At 42.7% G+C, this 16,086-nt stretch overlaps 1 protein-coding gene across 1 annotated transcript in view; it reads right to left on the bottom strand.

The window, feature by feature from the left end:
* The window catches only part of TENT4B (terminal nucleotidyltransferase 4B), a 31,909-nt gene extending 20,289 nt beyond the window's left edge, over positions 1-11,620 (bottom strand). The window contains exon 1 of the mRNA XM_042437614.1: positions 10,538-11,620. Coding sequence (XP_042293548.1) covers positions 10,538-11,256 — 719 coding nt within the window. The 5' untranslated portion in view covers positions 11,257-11,620. The remainder of the gene's footprint in view (positions 1-10,537) is intronic.
* Between the last annotated feature and the right edge of the window lie 4,466 nt (positions 11,621-16,086).

The raw sequence follows: 16,086 nt of genomic DNA, 5'->3' as shown, positions 1-16,086 counted from the left end.
ACAGGAAATCAGGTGAGCATTCTGAATGAAGCATAGTCCCAGAGAGAGGATTCCTCAAATAGAAATCATGAAGCAGGATATCAAAAACTGGTCTTTAGACACACCTCTCTTAAACATGAAGTGCTGACTGGACATGTGTAAGCAAGTATTATCTTATTTGGTTTTTTGTGATTATAAAAAAATGCCTGGGTGTACACAGGATATGAAATGAAATTTCAAAAATGCCACAGACAGACAATTAACAAGAACCCTCATTCAAATAAATTAACTTACGGTAGTTGAAATCCATTATTCTAAAGTTGACACTGCACATTTTAAAAGAACTGGTTCTTGGGCTATTATACAGAACCAGGCGCAAACAATATCTTTCCCCTTTCATGTATGCCCATAAAGGATTCAAGGTTATGATAAATATTCCCTTATCAGCAAAGCAACAGAGTCAAATGAGGACTCACAGAGTCCTAAATCCCAAACTCTCTGAACCACATCTATTAGAGCATGATGAAATATTAATTTCATTTCCTCAGCGCTGTAATGGTCTCCTGAAATACAAAGTTGACAAATAATTCACACTATCTGTTTAAATAACAATGCAACAGTGATTTTAAAAAGTCTCATAGCAATGTTCAATAAAGAATTCCTGTCCAGTGAGGAATAACATGAGATTATACTTTTGTCTCTGCAGTCCACCCTTATTGTTTCAGATTATTTCTTCGTTTCTACATCTGTGGTTAAACATGGAATACAGATTATTTCTTAATTTCTACATCTTTGGTTAGACATGGAAAACTGAATCCTTGATAATATCAAACTATCCTCTGGTTTGTCTAGAACTGTACTTTTCTAAATGCCCCCAAATCCTTTAGTCTCTGGAAATTGGCTTCTCAGTGATGAACAGTTTAGGACTCAAATATCAGCAGATGTGAAGGAATATTTTTAAATGAATGACAGCTCATTGAGGTCATCCATCACTGAATGGAAAGCAAGTAAAATCTACATTTGGGGTAGAATCGTTCCTTAATCTTATTCAAAAAAAAGACTTAAAATAATTTTAAAAAGCAATTATTGAAGAAGCATTTGAAAGCTCTTGTATCTTAATTTACTGCTTTTCTATCTAAACAGCTTTATCACAAATTGTAAAAAGTTCAATATGAACTGAATAATATTATCTCGCAACCAACTGAACATGTCTATGGAAGGCATACCGGGAAAATGGGGACCATCCCAACAAGTACTGCCTTAAGCATCCATGCCATGTTATTTCGGCTATCAAAGATGAAAGCAATAATTTATATACATTGCCCACAGATACAAATCTACAATTATTTGAAGCTTTATGTGGATCTTTATAGCTTCAATAATGAAATTCCTGTTTCTTGGAAATTAGCAAATGGCCAGCGGAAGTGGATTTCTCATGCCCTTTTGACTGCTAAAAGATTGATACTTCATTACAAGTTGTCAGAATCTAAAGGAAAGTTGTTATAAAATTTATTTCATATGGTATCTTACACCAGAAAAATTGTGTAAAATCTATAACAATTTCAACAATAAGTGTTGGAAATGTGCGAAACAAAAAGGCACACTTTATCACATGTGGGGGACATGTGATAAAGCAGCCAAATATTGGAAGCAGATACATCATGAAATAAAGAAGGTTAGAAAAGAAGATATTGAATTTAAACCAGGAATATTGTTTGTTGAATATGTTAAATGAGAACTTGGGGAAGGAAATTGTTTTACCACAGTACATGTTATCAGCTGCAAGGATAATCTATGCTCAAACGTGGAAGAAAGAAGATATCCCAACATCAGAAGCATGGACTCTCAAACGTTTGGATTTATTGGAGATGGACAAGCTGACTAGAAGTCTGAAATATGAGAGAACAAATAAGTATCTAGAAGACTGGAACCCTTTCTTAGTATATTTTCAGCAAAATTGGGGAAATGTAGCAACTATGCATATGGGGGCAAAATAATGGGGGGGGGGGAAAGTTTGTTATATAGTTTACTAGTATAGGTGTAAGTATGTAATAATTTTGTCTGTTTGTCATAATAATGGGTGAACATCCAAACAAGAAAACAGAGAAAGAGAATAACCAGAACTCAATAAATGTTAGTGTGTTACTATCTCTGGGGGTAAGCAACTAGAAGCAGATTTGTTTAGTTAATATGTCTATGCTGAAAGAAAACAAGCTGTTTGTCTCCAATCTAGTAAGAGATGCACATTTGTAGTACAATACTAGAAAACTAGCTTGTTTCCGCCAATAAACTGACTAAAACAAATGTGATTATAGCTATTTGATTAAGTTGGTCATGTTTATTAAGTTACGTGAAGAAAAATGAAACTTTTTTGGGAACACATTAAATACATTTAATTTGTTTCTGGATAAGAATTACATTCAGGTATTTAGCCATCAATCATTTATTATGGCACAAACCTGTAGTTTAATCTGGACAGAAAAATCAGTGTGTTAATGAATAGATTCACAAACATTTTTATTGCACCAGTCTATATAAAAAGAGAACCACTATGATTATAGATACTATATTGCAAAGCGCATAAATGAAATAATTACTATAATGTGAAATACTTTCTAAATGTGAGATATTAGGCTATTATTAAATGTAAGATTTTGGTGTCTATGTTGATAGTCTTCTGCAAAAAATGAAGGAACACTAGAATAAAATTCTGATTATTTTCCTTGTTAAATTGTATAATCATATAATCGTATAATTCAGTGATCATATAAACATATGAACAACACTGGAGATTATCAGGCAGGGGGAAATCGGGGAAGAAAACTCCTTGGAGCACAAGCCCGAGATTGGGATCTTGTGTAATACAGTGTCATTCACTTTATTTGTAGACAACTAATAGACAGCATTACTGAGAAATCTTTGGAAACAACTCTGAAAGAAAGCTTTCTCATCTTGTCTCCATCTATTAATAAGCAATATCAAATGGGTTCCAATGCTCCTATATATGAACAGATATAGATATATAGATACACACACACATACACACGCAAATTGTTTTCAAACATGAACATTTCCGGATATCATCTTGCTAAACTTGATACTGTCTTGTTCTTCATTTGATTTAAAAACTGAAATTTATTTAGCAGGGTGGGATAAAGGAATTGCTGCATAAAATATTTTCAAAGACAAAAAAGCGCTACAAGATTACATGTCACCTAAAGTACAGATCTCCAAATGGTATATGTGACAGGGTTATGGCATACAGAATTCTATATTTATTCATATTGCCTTTAGTTGCTATAATTTTAGTTGCTATAATTTAAAGCTTGGCAAGACAGAGATAAATAGATGATGATACAATTGTTCTATCTCCAATCAGACTCTGCAGATTAATGGATGACCATGAGAAAGATCAGCTGAGCTAACTTGAGTGACCTAGTGAAACTCCACACTCAGAAAGGGACTTTTAACTGCTGATACCTGTAATAGATAAAGACAACACAAACAGGAGATGGTTCTTCTCCCTGTAAGAGACCACAGACCATATGTGCTGTATGAAGAAGCTCCTAATTTCAATTTCAAGCATGCCCACTGAAAAAAGATCGCAAGTAAGAGTTAGGCAACACCAGTAGGTCTGGGGGCCAAATTTCTGATCCTGGGGCCTTTAGATGGGGCTCCACAGGTTCTTTCCGCACCCTACAAGAACATTATACCAGAACTTCCCTAGAGTCAATTTCTAGTTACGAAGAACTTAGTTAGACAGCAAACATGGGCCCTGAGGTCTATAAAAAAATTGCACTGCTGCTTCTGGACACTTCCAAAGCAACAACTCATTATTGTATGCCAGAAACACAAGCCAATCTGGTAAAGGTAGGAGCCACAAAAACACATTTGGGGGACATGCACAGCCCCAACTTCGGTATACAACACTAGCTAGCTAGATTAACCAGCAGCATGTTTCAATGTTCAGAATCTATTATGTACTGCTGGGCCACAGGTATGAAAAATCATTATGCAACCTGGACAGCCAAGTTCACCTGATCTCGGCTATCGTGATGTTTGCATTAAATGTTCCGGGGCATAGCCTTCAAATATGACTCAGAACAATCTAAAAGGCGAAGTGGACAGCAATGCTAACACTACAGAGCATTTCACTCAAGGCATATATAATAGGATTAGGGAATTTATGTTAGCTACAGAAGTGACTAATCATACGGCTATACAAGTAAACCGTTTGGTTTACAAAACAGAAAAGTCATTAGTGATACAATAAGTGTAAGAACAACAGCAAATAACTATCTGATAAACAAGAATCAATAAATCAGCACCCCTGTTATCTCAAAGACAACAGAAATACAAAGTACTGTAAAATCCAAGTATGTTCATTACACAAGTCTTCAGAAGAAGCTACAGTTATCACTACCCCTCCTTAACAGACTAGCTTTCTAAGAGTGAAAAGCTAAGTGCAAAGTATTAAATGATTTACAAGTCATGTAAACTATGTAAAAACATTTTTAGAGAAGTAGTGAAACTGTGTGCTTCAATTTTATAAAGTTTATGTTGCTTTTTAAAGAGCATGAACCTCTTTAAGACTGTACAAAGGTAAATTATGTCATTATTAGTCCCATTTCAAAGATAGAAAAATATGACTGACAGACAACAATTTCCTCATGTATACAACATCAAATCCCTGCTAGCGAAAGAACCAAACCCAGTCCTTTTGGATACTCCATTCCATAGACTGACAACCTGTGGACCTCTAGATGTTTCTGGATTACAAATCCCATTATCCCTCCCCATTATCCAGCCTTATGAAATCAAACAGGAATTTGCAGCCCACCAACTTCTAGGGCACTCACCCAGCACTGCCCTGTTTGTATGTGTTTGGGTGTGCATGCGTCTTCAAGTCAACTGTTGACTTATGGCGACCCCAAGAATTTCACAGGGTTTTCTTAGGCAAGGAGTACTTTAGAGGTGGTTCAGCAGTTCCTTTTTCTCAAATGTACAGCTCCTGATATTCACTGATTGTCTCCTATCCAAATTCTAACCAGAGCTGACCGTACTTGGCTTCTAAGATCAGATGGGATCTGGTGCCTTTAGGATATTTGGGGCTTCCCTGTCCTGTTTATTAGAACCTAATTTCTATCATACTAAAAACAGTACTTTTGGTGGGTTTTTTTTTACCAACAATATGTTTTACTGCAAACTCTGCAAGTCATGACATGATGCAAGAAACTCTGTTCATGTTTCAGGATATAGGGCTAAGATTACCAAAATCAGCAAATGTCATTTAATATTTAAAACCCCATTAACAGGATGCAGGGAATCCAGGCTTATGGCTTTGATACACAGAGAAGTAGAGAGACCTTTTCCAGAGCTTCTTTTGAACTCTTTTAAAATCAAGTCAGCCAAGCAACCCAGTAGATGAGTGAAGTCAACCTCCAGGCTGGACATAAGGGATTAAGTCAACTCCATTTCCCAACGCAATGTATTTACAGTATTAAGTTCAGAAATAATTGCCTTTAAAATAAAAAGAAACATAACCAGCTAACCCAAGTTTACTGTCAGGCGCTAAAATCCTTAAAGAGTGGTAACTGCTAGAGTAGGAAATCCAAACTGATCAATCAGTAACCCGGGGACGTGATGATATGGTGCCCTGGTGATTTCTGCAGGGACCTAACTAACTGGGTGAAGGAGGATGTATTTTGAAGGGTGAAAGTTAGAATGGAATCTATAGCAAGAAACACAGAACTGGATGTTATTGCTGCCTGGCTGTGTTACTTATTCAAACATAGATCTAACAAGGACAGGGGAAATATCAGTGCGCAAAGTGATCATGTAGCACCTTTGAGACTAACTGTGCGAAAGAAGTTGTAGCTTAAGCTTTCATAGACTTGGTCTACTTCCTCAGATGCACAGTAGGGCAGGGGAGTTCAGGGACTGTAGGAGCACATGAAGGGATGTAGGTTCCCACCTTAACAAGAAAACATGTAATTGAAACAATGCAAAATAACCTAATCTGCTCACAGCTATGAGAGGAGAAATGGAGGAGATCACATGAGTCAAGGCCTGTGCATGAAAACCACAGTTTAATGTTTCAGCCAAAGCAGGCTTCTCTCAGGTATCAAACCAAATGATGGTTAAGGAACCATGACTATGATGGTGTGATGCTTGAATCGATAAACTATGGTATGGTGTGATGCCTGGATTGAAAAATGTATTACACCAAGAGGCTATCATGGTAAAGAAATGGAAACTAACAGTACATAACTAGTTCTTAAAAACCTTCTGTTTGCCTGGTGAAAGCAACACACTACTTGGGCTGCAAACTCTCTTTATTACTAACTGCTCAACCACTGAATTCAATGTGTATGAAAAACCAAGGGACAATACAAAGGATGAAAGATATCTCAGAATATAAGAAAGCAACATCTGACATACGGCACTTCAGAGATTATTATGGTCCAAAACACACTGGAGAAATAATCCAGTTTGAGGTTGCTTTAACTGCCCTGGCTCAATACTAGGGAATCCTGGGAACTGTAGTTTATTGTGGCACTGCAGTTCTCTGATAGAGGTGGTTAAATGTCTCACAAAACTACAGTTCCCACAATTCCCTAGCACTGAGCAAGGCCAGTAAAAGCAGTCTCAAACTGGATTATTTCTCCAATGCGGTTTGGACCTATAGCTCTCTTTTCCCTATGTCTAATTTTATTCTTTCCGTGTAGAATCCAGCTAGGCCACTCTTAGGTGCAAAACACACTTAAGAAATAATCCAGTTTGAAACTGCTTTAATTGCCCTGGCTCAGTGCTAGGGAATTCTGGGAAGTGTGGTTTTGTGAGACATTTATCCTTCTCTGTCAGACAGCTCTGGTGCCCCAACAAACTACAATTCCCAGGATTTCCTAGCATTAAGCCAGGGCAGTTAAAGCAGTCCCAAACTGGATTATTTCTGCAGTGTGTTTTGAACTTGAGCCTTAGGGTCATGGCACAAGCCTGTGGACAAAGCATTTCAGTTGAAGCTAGGTCTGCAATGGTACTGTTTATAAAATCAGAAGCAAGCTCCAGGTAAAACTTTCTGAAAAGTTTAAAAATTATCCAAGCACCTAAGATTCTTGATCACTTCCCAATGGACTTTAATACAGGAAAGTTAAAAAACAAAACTAACAAACAGGATTTGATGGAGGAACAAAAATGATGTAAGGGTGGCAAGGTATGCAGGTAGGCTATTTTAAGGCATCTTTAAATACCTTACAAATATTTATTAAGTTAAGTGTAACATGCCATGGAGAAGCTGAACATCAGCTGCAGAGAAGACTTTCTTCCACGCCCTCTTTGCTCTGCACACAAGCACATTTGTATTCAGAAAGGCACCTATCTCTGGGGATCCTGCATAATGAAACAGCATGAGTGACAAAGAATCTCTTCAGAAAATGTGGACCTCCACATTACAAAAAAAGAGGCTTTGCAAGAGCTGAGAGGAGGCGATTTCTATGCAAGATTATTATCTGATTCACGCCAAATGTATATTCTCTGTACCTTATGCTCTCTATCAGGCAGTCTGTGTGTAATGTGCTTCCTGGCCTACGCGCGTCCATGTGTCGGAGCACATGCTGCAACATCACAAGGACCACAAGATTCAAACCTGGGCATATCCCTTCGTACAGCCTGTATTTCATTACTGTGGAATTTAAGAATATATGTTGCACATTTACTAATCTTTGCCCTTCCCTGCAAAAAAAAAAGTGCACATCTTTTTCTCATGCAAAAATTAGCAAAGATAGGTTGAAGCAATGATAAAGCAGAAACGCTCCTTCAAATACAGTCTGCAGAAGATCTAAAAGTCCCCCTATACACACACAAAGTATACAGATACTCTACAAACGTGATGATATACTGACACATGAGCAATAAAGCCCTCACTTATCTGCAGCAAGGATATTCTCTTTAAAATGCTGTCTGGACATCTTGGCCCAGAAGCACATGGTGTAGGGAACAAGGACATTGTCCAATCCTCCTCTGAAAGACAAACCTGTCTCTCTGCCTTGACATGATATTGTGACACACACACACCCCTCTTCCAAAGACAGAGAAGTCTGTCTTTCAGATGAACATTGGGAACATGTTCTTGCTTCCCACGCCATGTGCTTCTGGGCCAAGAGTGCCAGACAGCGTTGCAAAGAGACCATCTCTCATTCAAATGCATCACTACACTGCAGAGTATATAACTAATGCCACAACATCCACATACAAGCATCTCCAAACTTGCCCCCCAGCTTCTTTCAAGCCACCAGCCACTCCCAGTAAGTACCAACCTGACTTTGTATTGCAAATTTGCCTAGAATCAATCCTTAGCTATTGACACAACTGGTTTCACCTCCAAGTACAGCACACTCCAAGCACACACAGATCTTACATACCTCTGCAGCATGAAGGCCATGCTCTCTTAGGCCTTCCACAATATAAAGAACTAAATCCAGACACCACTGCTTTGTGCAGCAATCGATTTATTACACAGGAGCCTCAAAGCAATATTTCTCCTCCCAATGTATTAATAGCCAAGAGTGGGGGAAAGACCTTATCACTGCCCACATGCAAAGTCCCACTGCTGCCACTTATACAACCTGAGTCAGGCTTGAATACAGTGGATCCTGGGGTTAGGAGTACAGGATCCCTGTGAAAGTGGGGAAACTGCAAATAACAAAACACTATTTTTTTAACCTGAGAGAACACTTTTCTATAAATCTCTAGGTCCTCCAGGGTCAGGTTCTGCTGGAGGCTGACCATGAAATTGCAACGGAGGACCTACTAACACCTAGAGAAGTGTTCTCTCTAGGAATCTCTAGGTCCTCCAGGGCAATTCTATGATCAGGATCTGCCAGGAGTTGACCATGAAATTGGGCTGGAGGACCTACAAGCGCCTAGAGAAGTGTTCTCTCTAGGAATCTCTAATTCCTCCGATATGACATTTGGCAGAAGTTGACAACAGAGTCATGCTGGAGGACCTAGAAATTCCTAGAGAGAACATATTACTCAAATCCATGAAAGCCACAAATGTGGAGGGCCAACCGTACTGGCTGAATTTCCACTCCTTTCCATTATTTGTCAAAGCATAGGGTTTGAGGGCTACTCTGGAGATATATTCTGGATCTCAAGGAATCACCCCCTATGTATGTGTCTCTGTGTGTTAAGTGTGTATGAAAGGGGAAAGGGTGGGGGACCACCTCTATTTACAAACCTATGTAGAGACACATGCATGTGTCTCGGCACTGAACACTAGGCATCCGGGATGAAACCCATGGGACCTCCAGGTCCAAAGGTATACCTCCCACGCAGGCAGCCATCTTTTAAAAGAATGAAATATATCAACCTTTGCCTAGACTACTTGCTCTCCCCAATCAATTAAGTACACACCATTCTGGAACAACCAGACTGTTTTATAACCTTGGCCAGAGGCTCCTCCTAGCTTCTCAGCTTCTAGTCTCTCAGTGTGCTGCCACACTGCAGAATTAACACAGTTTGACAGTGCTTTAATGGTCATGGCTCTTGGCTACGGAATCCTGGGATTTGTAGTTTGTCGTGGCACCTGAGCTCTCTGACAGAGAAGGCTAAGCATCTCACAAAGGCACAAATCCCAGTGGCAGCGTCAGTGTGCTGTCGTGGTTTCAGTGCTGGATTATGACTCTGGGGATCAGGGTTCAAATTCCAGCTCTACCACGTAAACCCACTGACTGGGTGACCTTAAGCAAGTCACACTCTCTCAGCCTCAGAGGCTGGCAATGGCAAATCTCCTCTGAACAAACCTAGCCATGTTCCCATAAGTGGGGAATGAAGGCACACAACACCAACAGTAAAAGCAGTGTCAGTCTGCTTTAATTCCTCCAAGCAGATCCAGCCTAACTCTCCCCCCCCCCCCGCCATCTCTACCTCCGAAAAGCATGTTACACAACAGGAAGCCCTTTACGCTGAGCCCCAGGAGGCTGAGGGCCATCCTCTGCCATTGGCCCCCGTCTCACCTGGGCCTCCCTCTGAGAAAGAGACACAGAAGGGGGAGAAGGAGGGAGGGAAAGAAGAAGGGAAGGGAGAAAAAAGAAAGAAGGAGAGAGGGAGGAAGGGATGGAGGGAGAAAAGAATGGAAAGATGAAAGGAAGGGAGGGAGGGAGGAAATAAGAGAAGGAGTGAGTGAGGGAGGAAAAAGGAGGGAAAGAAGGAAAGGAAGAGAGGGAGGGAGAGTAGGAAGGAAGGGAGAAAAAAGAGAGGGAGGAAAGGAAGGAAGGAAGGGAGAAAAGAATGGAAAGAAGAGAGGAAGGAAGGAATGGAGGGAAGAAAGAAAGAAAGAAAGAGAAGGAGTGAGTGAGCAAGGAAAAAGGAGGGAAAGAAGGAAAGGAAGAGAGGGGGAGGGAAGGAAGGGAGAAAAGAAAGGGAGGGAGGGAAGCAAAGAGTGTGGAAGACAAAAAGGAGAGAAAGAAGGGAGGGAGGGAGGGAAAAGAGAAGGGAAGGAAGGGAGGAAATAAAGGAGGGAGAGAGCCAAGTAAAGGAGGAAGGAAGGGAGTCTCACCCGAGGACCCCCTGTCCGTAGCCGCCCTTCTCCCGGCCGCTCTCCTTCTTCCAGGGGGTGCCTGCGTAGGCGGGGGGCTGCTCAGGCCCGGCCTGGGGCCTTCCGAGGGGGGCTCCTTCTCCGGGCGCCGGCCCCGTGCTCTCCCCTCCGGGGCCCAGCAGCAGCGTGTAATTGAGGCCGAAGGTGCTGGCCTTGTTGTCGCGCTTCCTCTTGTTGCTGGCGGCCGATGAGGAGGAGACGGCGGGGGCAGGCGAAGGGGCGATCGGGGCGGGAGGAGGGCCGGCGGCGGTGGCGGCGGTGGCCGGTGCCGAGGCGGGGGAGGCCCGCGCTGCCCAAGGCGGGGGCTGGGGCGAGGCCTGCCTGCGGTGGTGGCTGTGATGGTGGTGGTGGAAGTGGCGGTGGGGGCTGCTGTTGCTGTTGCTCTCCAAGGGGAGGAAGTCGGGCGGGGGCTCGCAGCGGGGCCCGCGGGACATGCCTCCGGGCGGCGAGGACGGGGACGCGGCCCCGGAGGAGCAGGGCTGCTGCTGAGCGGGGGCCGAGGCGGAGGCGGAGGCGGAGGAGGTCGGGGGCTGCTGCTGGAGCTGGTGCTGCTGGAGGCGCTGCTGCTCGTGCTGGAAGTAGAGGTTGCGCACCCCTTGCGTGGTCTCCCAGATCTGCATCCACAGGCGGTTCGAGGGCCCGAGCTGCTCTGGCTGGAACCAGGCGATCCGGGGATCCATCAAACGGAGAGCCGGCCCAAGACGAGGAGGGGCGGCTCAGCCCTGGCGGCGCCCGCCGAGAGCCCCCTGGGCCCCGGCGATAATGGCGGAAGGGCGCCTCTCTCTCTCGCTCTCTCTCTCGCAGAGAAGGAGGAGGAAGAGGAGAAACGAAACCCAGCCGGGCGGCGGGGCTCCCTCCCCGGAGGCGGCGGCGGCGGCGGAGGGCCTCCCTTCCCTCTTTCCTCGAAATGGAGGCCTTCCCCAAAGGAGCGGGCGGTGGGCGCAGGGTTGCCTTCCTCCTTGGTTCCCCTTCGCTGCCGGCCTGCCTTCCTTCTTCTTCCAGACTAGAGCCAGCCTGCCAGGGAGCGAGCGAGAGAGCGAGAGAGGCGGGGCCCTGTGGAAGGGGAGGCGGCCTCCGCCGCACGGGCCTCGCGTAATAAAGGCGGGGGAGGGAGGAGGGGGAGGGAGGGAGGCAGAGAGCGACGGAAAGAGACCCAGAGAGAGAGGGCCGGGAACTGGGCCTGGCCCACGGAGGAGGAGTAGGCCTCTGGCCCTGGGGCTCCCCTCCCTCCCTCCCTCGGGAAACGGCGGCGGAGGCGGCGACGCCCCCGAAGCAGGGCCCTGCTCCCCTCGGAGGAGGAGAAGCGCCTTGGCCGCTTGGCTTGGGCTCCCGGCCGGTTCCGCCATCATGATGAAAGCCACTGCAGGGCCTTCGGGGAGTCAGGCGCCCTCAGCCTGAGGCCAATCCTTCTGCCTTCATCGTAGAAACAGAGAGAGAGAGAGAGATGTTTATTTTATGTAAACAAATATAATAAAGATAATAATAATAATAATAATAATAATAATAATAATAATAATAATAATAATAATAATAATAATAATAATAATGGCGATGGAGAGCAAGGTTTGATCCCCAGCTCGGCTCTGAAACCCACTCTCTCGGCCTCAGGGGAAGGCCATGGCGAAGCCTCTCAGGGCCCTGGGACTCCCTGAGGGGAACTGTTACCCCCCCCACACACACACACACTACATATAGATACACACACACGCACACACTATATATATATTATATACACACACACACTATCGATATAGATACACACACTATATATACACATATACATACACTATACACACACACACATTTATTTTATACAAATAAATATACTGATAATTTACTATGGAGACCAGGGTTTAATTCCCAGCTTGGCTGGTTCCATGATGCGAGTTATTGTCCCCTCATAAAAGCGCACAGACATATGTATATATACACACACACACACACACACACACACACACACACACATATATATATACAACAACAACAACTGTGGAGAGCAGGGTTTGATTTCCAGCTCAGCTCTGAAACCCATTGGGTGGCCTCAGGGGAGCCACACTCTCTCAGCCTCAGGGAAAGGTTCCCATGTCTCCCATGAGGAGAATTATTATCCCCTCCTCTCATGTTTAGTTCCCAGCTTGGCTGCGAAACCCATTGGGGTCTCTCAGCCTCAGGGGAAGGCTATGGCAAACCTTCTCTGAGGTTCCTGTGTCTCCTGTGAGGGGAATTATTATCCCCTCTTATAAGCACGTATACGACTTTGATTTGATCCCCAGTTCGGCCATGAAACCCGTTGGGTGGCTTTAGTCGAGTCGCACGCTCCCAGCCTCAGGAAAAGGCCATGGAGAACCTCCTCTGAACTAAACTTGCCAAGAAAACGAAAAGCTAAAAACACTTGTATAAAGACAAATCCATTTCATGTGGTTTATTTACATTACAAACACTGTATTTTATTATGTACTGCACCATATTTTTCTGATGAACTATGTACAATTGCCTATTTTGGCTTGCAATACAGTTATAGAAGTCTTCCTAGCCCTGCTCAAAATGGAGGACATTTCAGATCTCCTCCTGGACAAGAAGCTTGAAATGTAGGACACATCCTGGAAAAAGAGGACATCGGGTCACAATGCCAAGTCAGAAAAAAACTTGAAGGCACACAATGCACAACAAACAGAAAATACGTTATACAGTATATCATAAGAACCGCATACAGTATAAGAAAAGCAGGTTTAGGTCCAAAACACACTAGAAATAATCCAGTTTGAGACCGCTAGGGAATTCTGGGAGATAAGTTCTGTGAGATGTTTAGCCTTCTCTGTCAGAGAGCTCTGGTGCCACAATAAACTACAGCTCCCAGGATTCCCTAGCAGTTGAGCCAGGGCAGTTAAAGCAGTCTCAAACTGGAGGAAGAGTGAAAGTAGGAGGAAGGAACACCAAGAATCTAAGATATGCGGATGACACCATAATACTAGCAGAAAGCATCACAGACTTGGAACAATTGCTACGGGAAAAAGCGCAAAGTTAGGCTTACTGCCGAACATAAAAGAAACAAAAGTAATGATCACGGAGGTTCTACATAAGTTCAACCTAAATAATGAGGACATTGAAATAGTTAGAGATATTCTGTACCTGGACCAAGCATTGACAAGAAAGGAGACTGCGGTCAAGAAATAAGACTAAGGATAGGAGAGGTATTATTATTATTAACCTTTATTTATAAAGCGCTGTAAATTTACACAAAAGACCTAGACAGCCTAAAATGTAAAGATATACATTTGCCCCTCGAAATGAGTATAGGTGGAGGGGCAACTTCTGCTGTTTGCAATGGTGCGCATGCCTGGCGCATGTGCCCTTACTGCATCACGGGGCAATGCTCCATTCAAAGCGTCCCATATACAACAGCCTCAATTTAGTCATCTTGGCTTTCAGGGAGAGTTCAGACTTGGTCGGATCAATGACCCATTTGTTTTTTGTTTCTTTGATATACTCACACTTTTTTCTCACACCTGTAGACAACTGTGGGGTGAAACAGGCCAGCTAAATAAAGTGGTTTCCAACTGCTTTGAAGGTGGGGCGTTTAGACGATGCACACTTTGAAAGCAGCTGGAAACCGGAACGAAGCCAAGCTCCGGGGCTAAAAACCAAAGCAAAAAGAAACCAGGATATTCCAACTTAGCCTGGAAAATGCACATCTTTGCTGCTGTATATAAATGCCCTGACGCAACTGTGGGGCTACAGCAATGCAAAGCAATGAAAGTGTGACAACTCTAATGAATGTAATCTCAACATATGCACACCAGACAATCTGACAGTGAAGAAGAGTGAAGGGGGCATGTGTAGGGGGCTTCCATGATTGTGGTAATGGTGAGTCCTAGAAGGCCACATGCAATAAGCCAAATGTGAGTTTCTAAGCTCATGTAGTAACCTGCCAATTTCTGATCATTCCTCATTTTTAGTTTAATTTTGGCGTCAGTCGGTACAGAATAAGAACAAAATAGCACCCAGAAACAATTCTTCTTGTGATAAAACAAGTAGTAAATGGTGACAGTGTTTTCATAGAAATTACTAATTTTTTATCTACAAATTCCTTTAGTCCTTGTTTTTACAGGGACAGGTATTGAGGGCAGTTTTACCTCCAATATAAGAGTAGTAGGCTATATTCAATTTAGTTTGGTCACACTCTGCAGATCAAGCCTGAAACACGGCTTCCATCACTTCCCAATATTGCTTTCTAATAGATTTCCCCCCCTTCGTGTCTTTTATTCTGTACATGGGTTAAAGAGCTTTCATTCTTTTTTGACTTGTAGTGTAGCAGTATGTCTTTACACTGCTCTTTATTTATAATTCAACCGATGTATCTAGATCTTCCCCAAGCTCTCATCCAATGTTTCCAAAGTATTCTGCTTTCTTAAATATTTGGTTGCCTCTTCTTTGTGCTTTGTGCCAGCTCTTATATGCGAAGGTGGAATGGTAGAAGAGTTGGGAAGATTAAGGGGAGATGTTTTTATTATTGATTATATAATTTGTATTTGAACTTTGCTGTTACCTGCCTCGATCCTCAAAAAGGGAGAGGCGGGATACAAATAAATCATCATCATCATCATCATCATCCCTTTAAAATCTATCCAAATAGTCCATTCATTTTCCTTACCAAATCTGTTTGCATCTAGCTATTATTTTTCAGCGTATAAACAATGTTAAAATCCACATAAAAGTGACGGAAGGACCTAGCCACCAAAAGCATCCCAGTGAAGCCATATTGTTTTCTTCAAAAGATATTTTTTATTACAGACGGACGGACTTTACCACAAGTAAGAGGACAAGGTGAAAAGCAGCAGCTTTGGACCTTCCACAGAACCCCTTCTGTTGGGTATATTAGTACCTTTTACCTTCCAGAAAAATACAGCAACTATAAGTTCACTTAAGTATAATAAACAAATGCAATACTGTTATTGAATTCTTGCCCCCGTTCCATCCCCATCAATGGTACAACTTAAAAATAAAAGAAGAGGCAGCCGAAATCTGTCTATATGCAAAGTCAAATAAATAGACCTTATTTAAGACAGAATTTCAGTAGTTGCTATATCCTTGCATTTAATAATATATCCAGCTGATTTTGCAGGGTTTTAACTTTTTCATCAAATCCAGAAATTCATTTTCAGAAGTCCCATGCTTGATATTCCATGTCTCTTCGGTTCAAGCCTCCCCCCCATAAATTAAGACATATATTTAACATTTCAAAAATATTTTTAAAATCTAAGGAAAGTAGCAAGGCAAGCACACCTTGGACTGTTGTGTAGAACATGACCATCCAAAGTCGATCGATATGACTACATGCAGAATCCCAAAGGTTCACGCAGGTATACTATACTTGTGTTTGGAAGAGGTGTAAATCTTGCACCTAGGTCCAAAACACACTGCAGAAATAATCCAGTTTGAGACCGCTTTAACTACCTTGGCTCAGTGTTAGGGAATCCTGGAAATCGTAGTTTATTGTGGCACCAATATTG

This window comes from Sceloporus undulatus, chromosome 8 (genome assembly GCF_019175285.1).
Source record: "Sceloporus undulatus isolate JIND9_A2432 ecotype Alabama chromosome 8, SceUnd_v1.1, whole genome shotgun sequence".
Lineage (NCBI taxonomy): Eukaryota > Metazoa > Chordata > Lepidosauria > Squamata > Phrynosomatidae > Sceloporus > Sceloporus undulatus.
The sequence above is the reverse complement of the archived record's forward strand: the minus strand, read 5'-3'. Positions and strand labels throughout refer to the sequence as shown.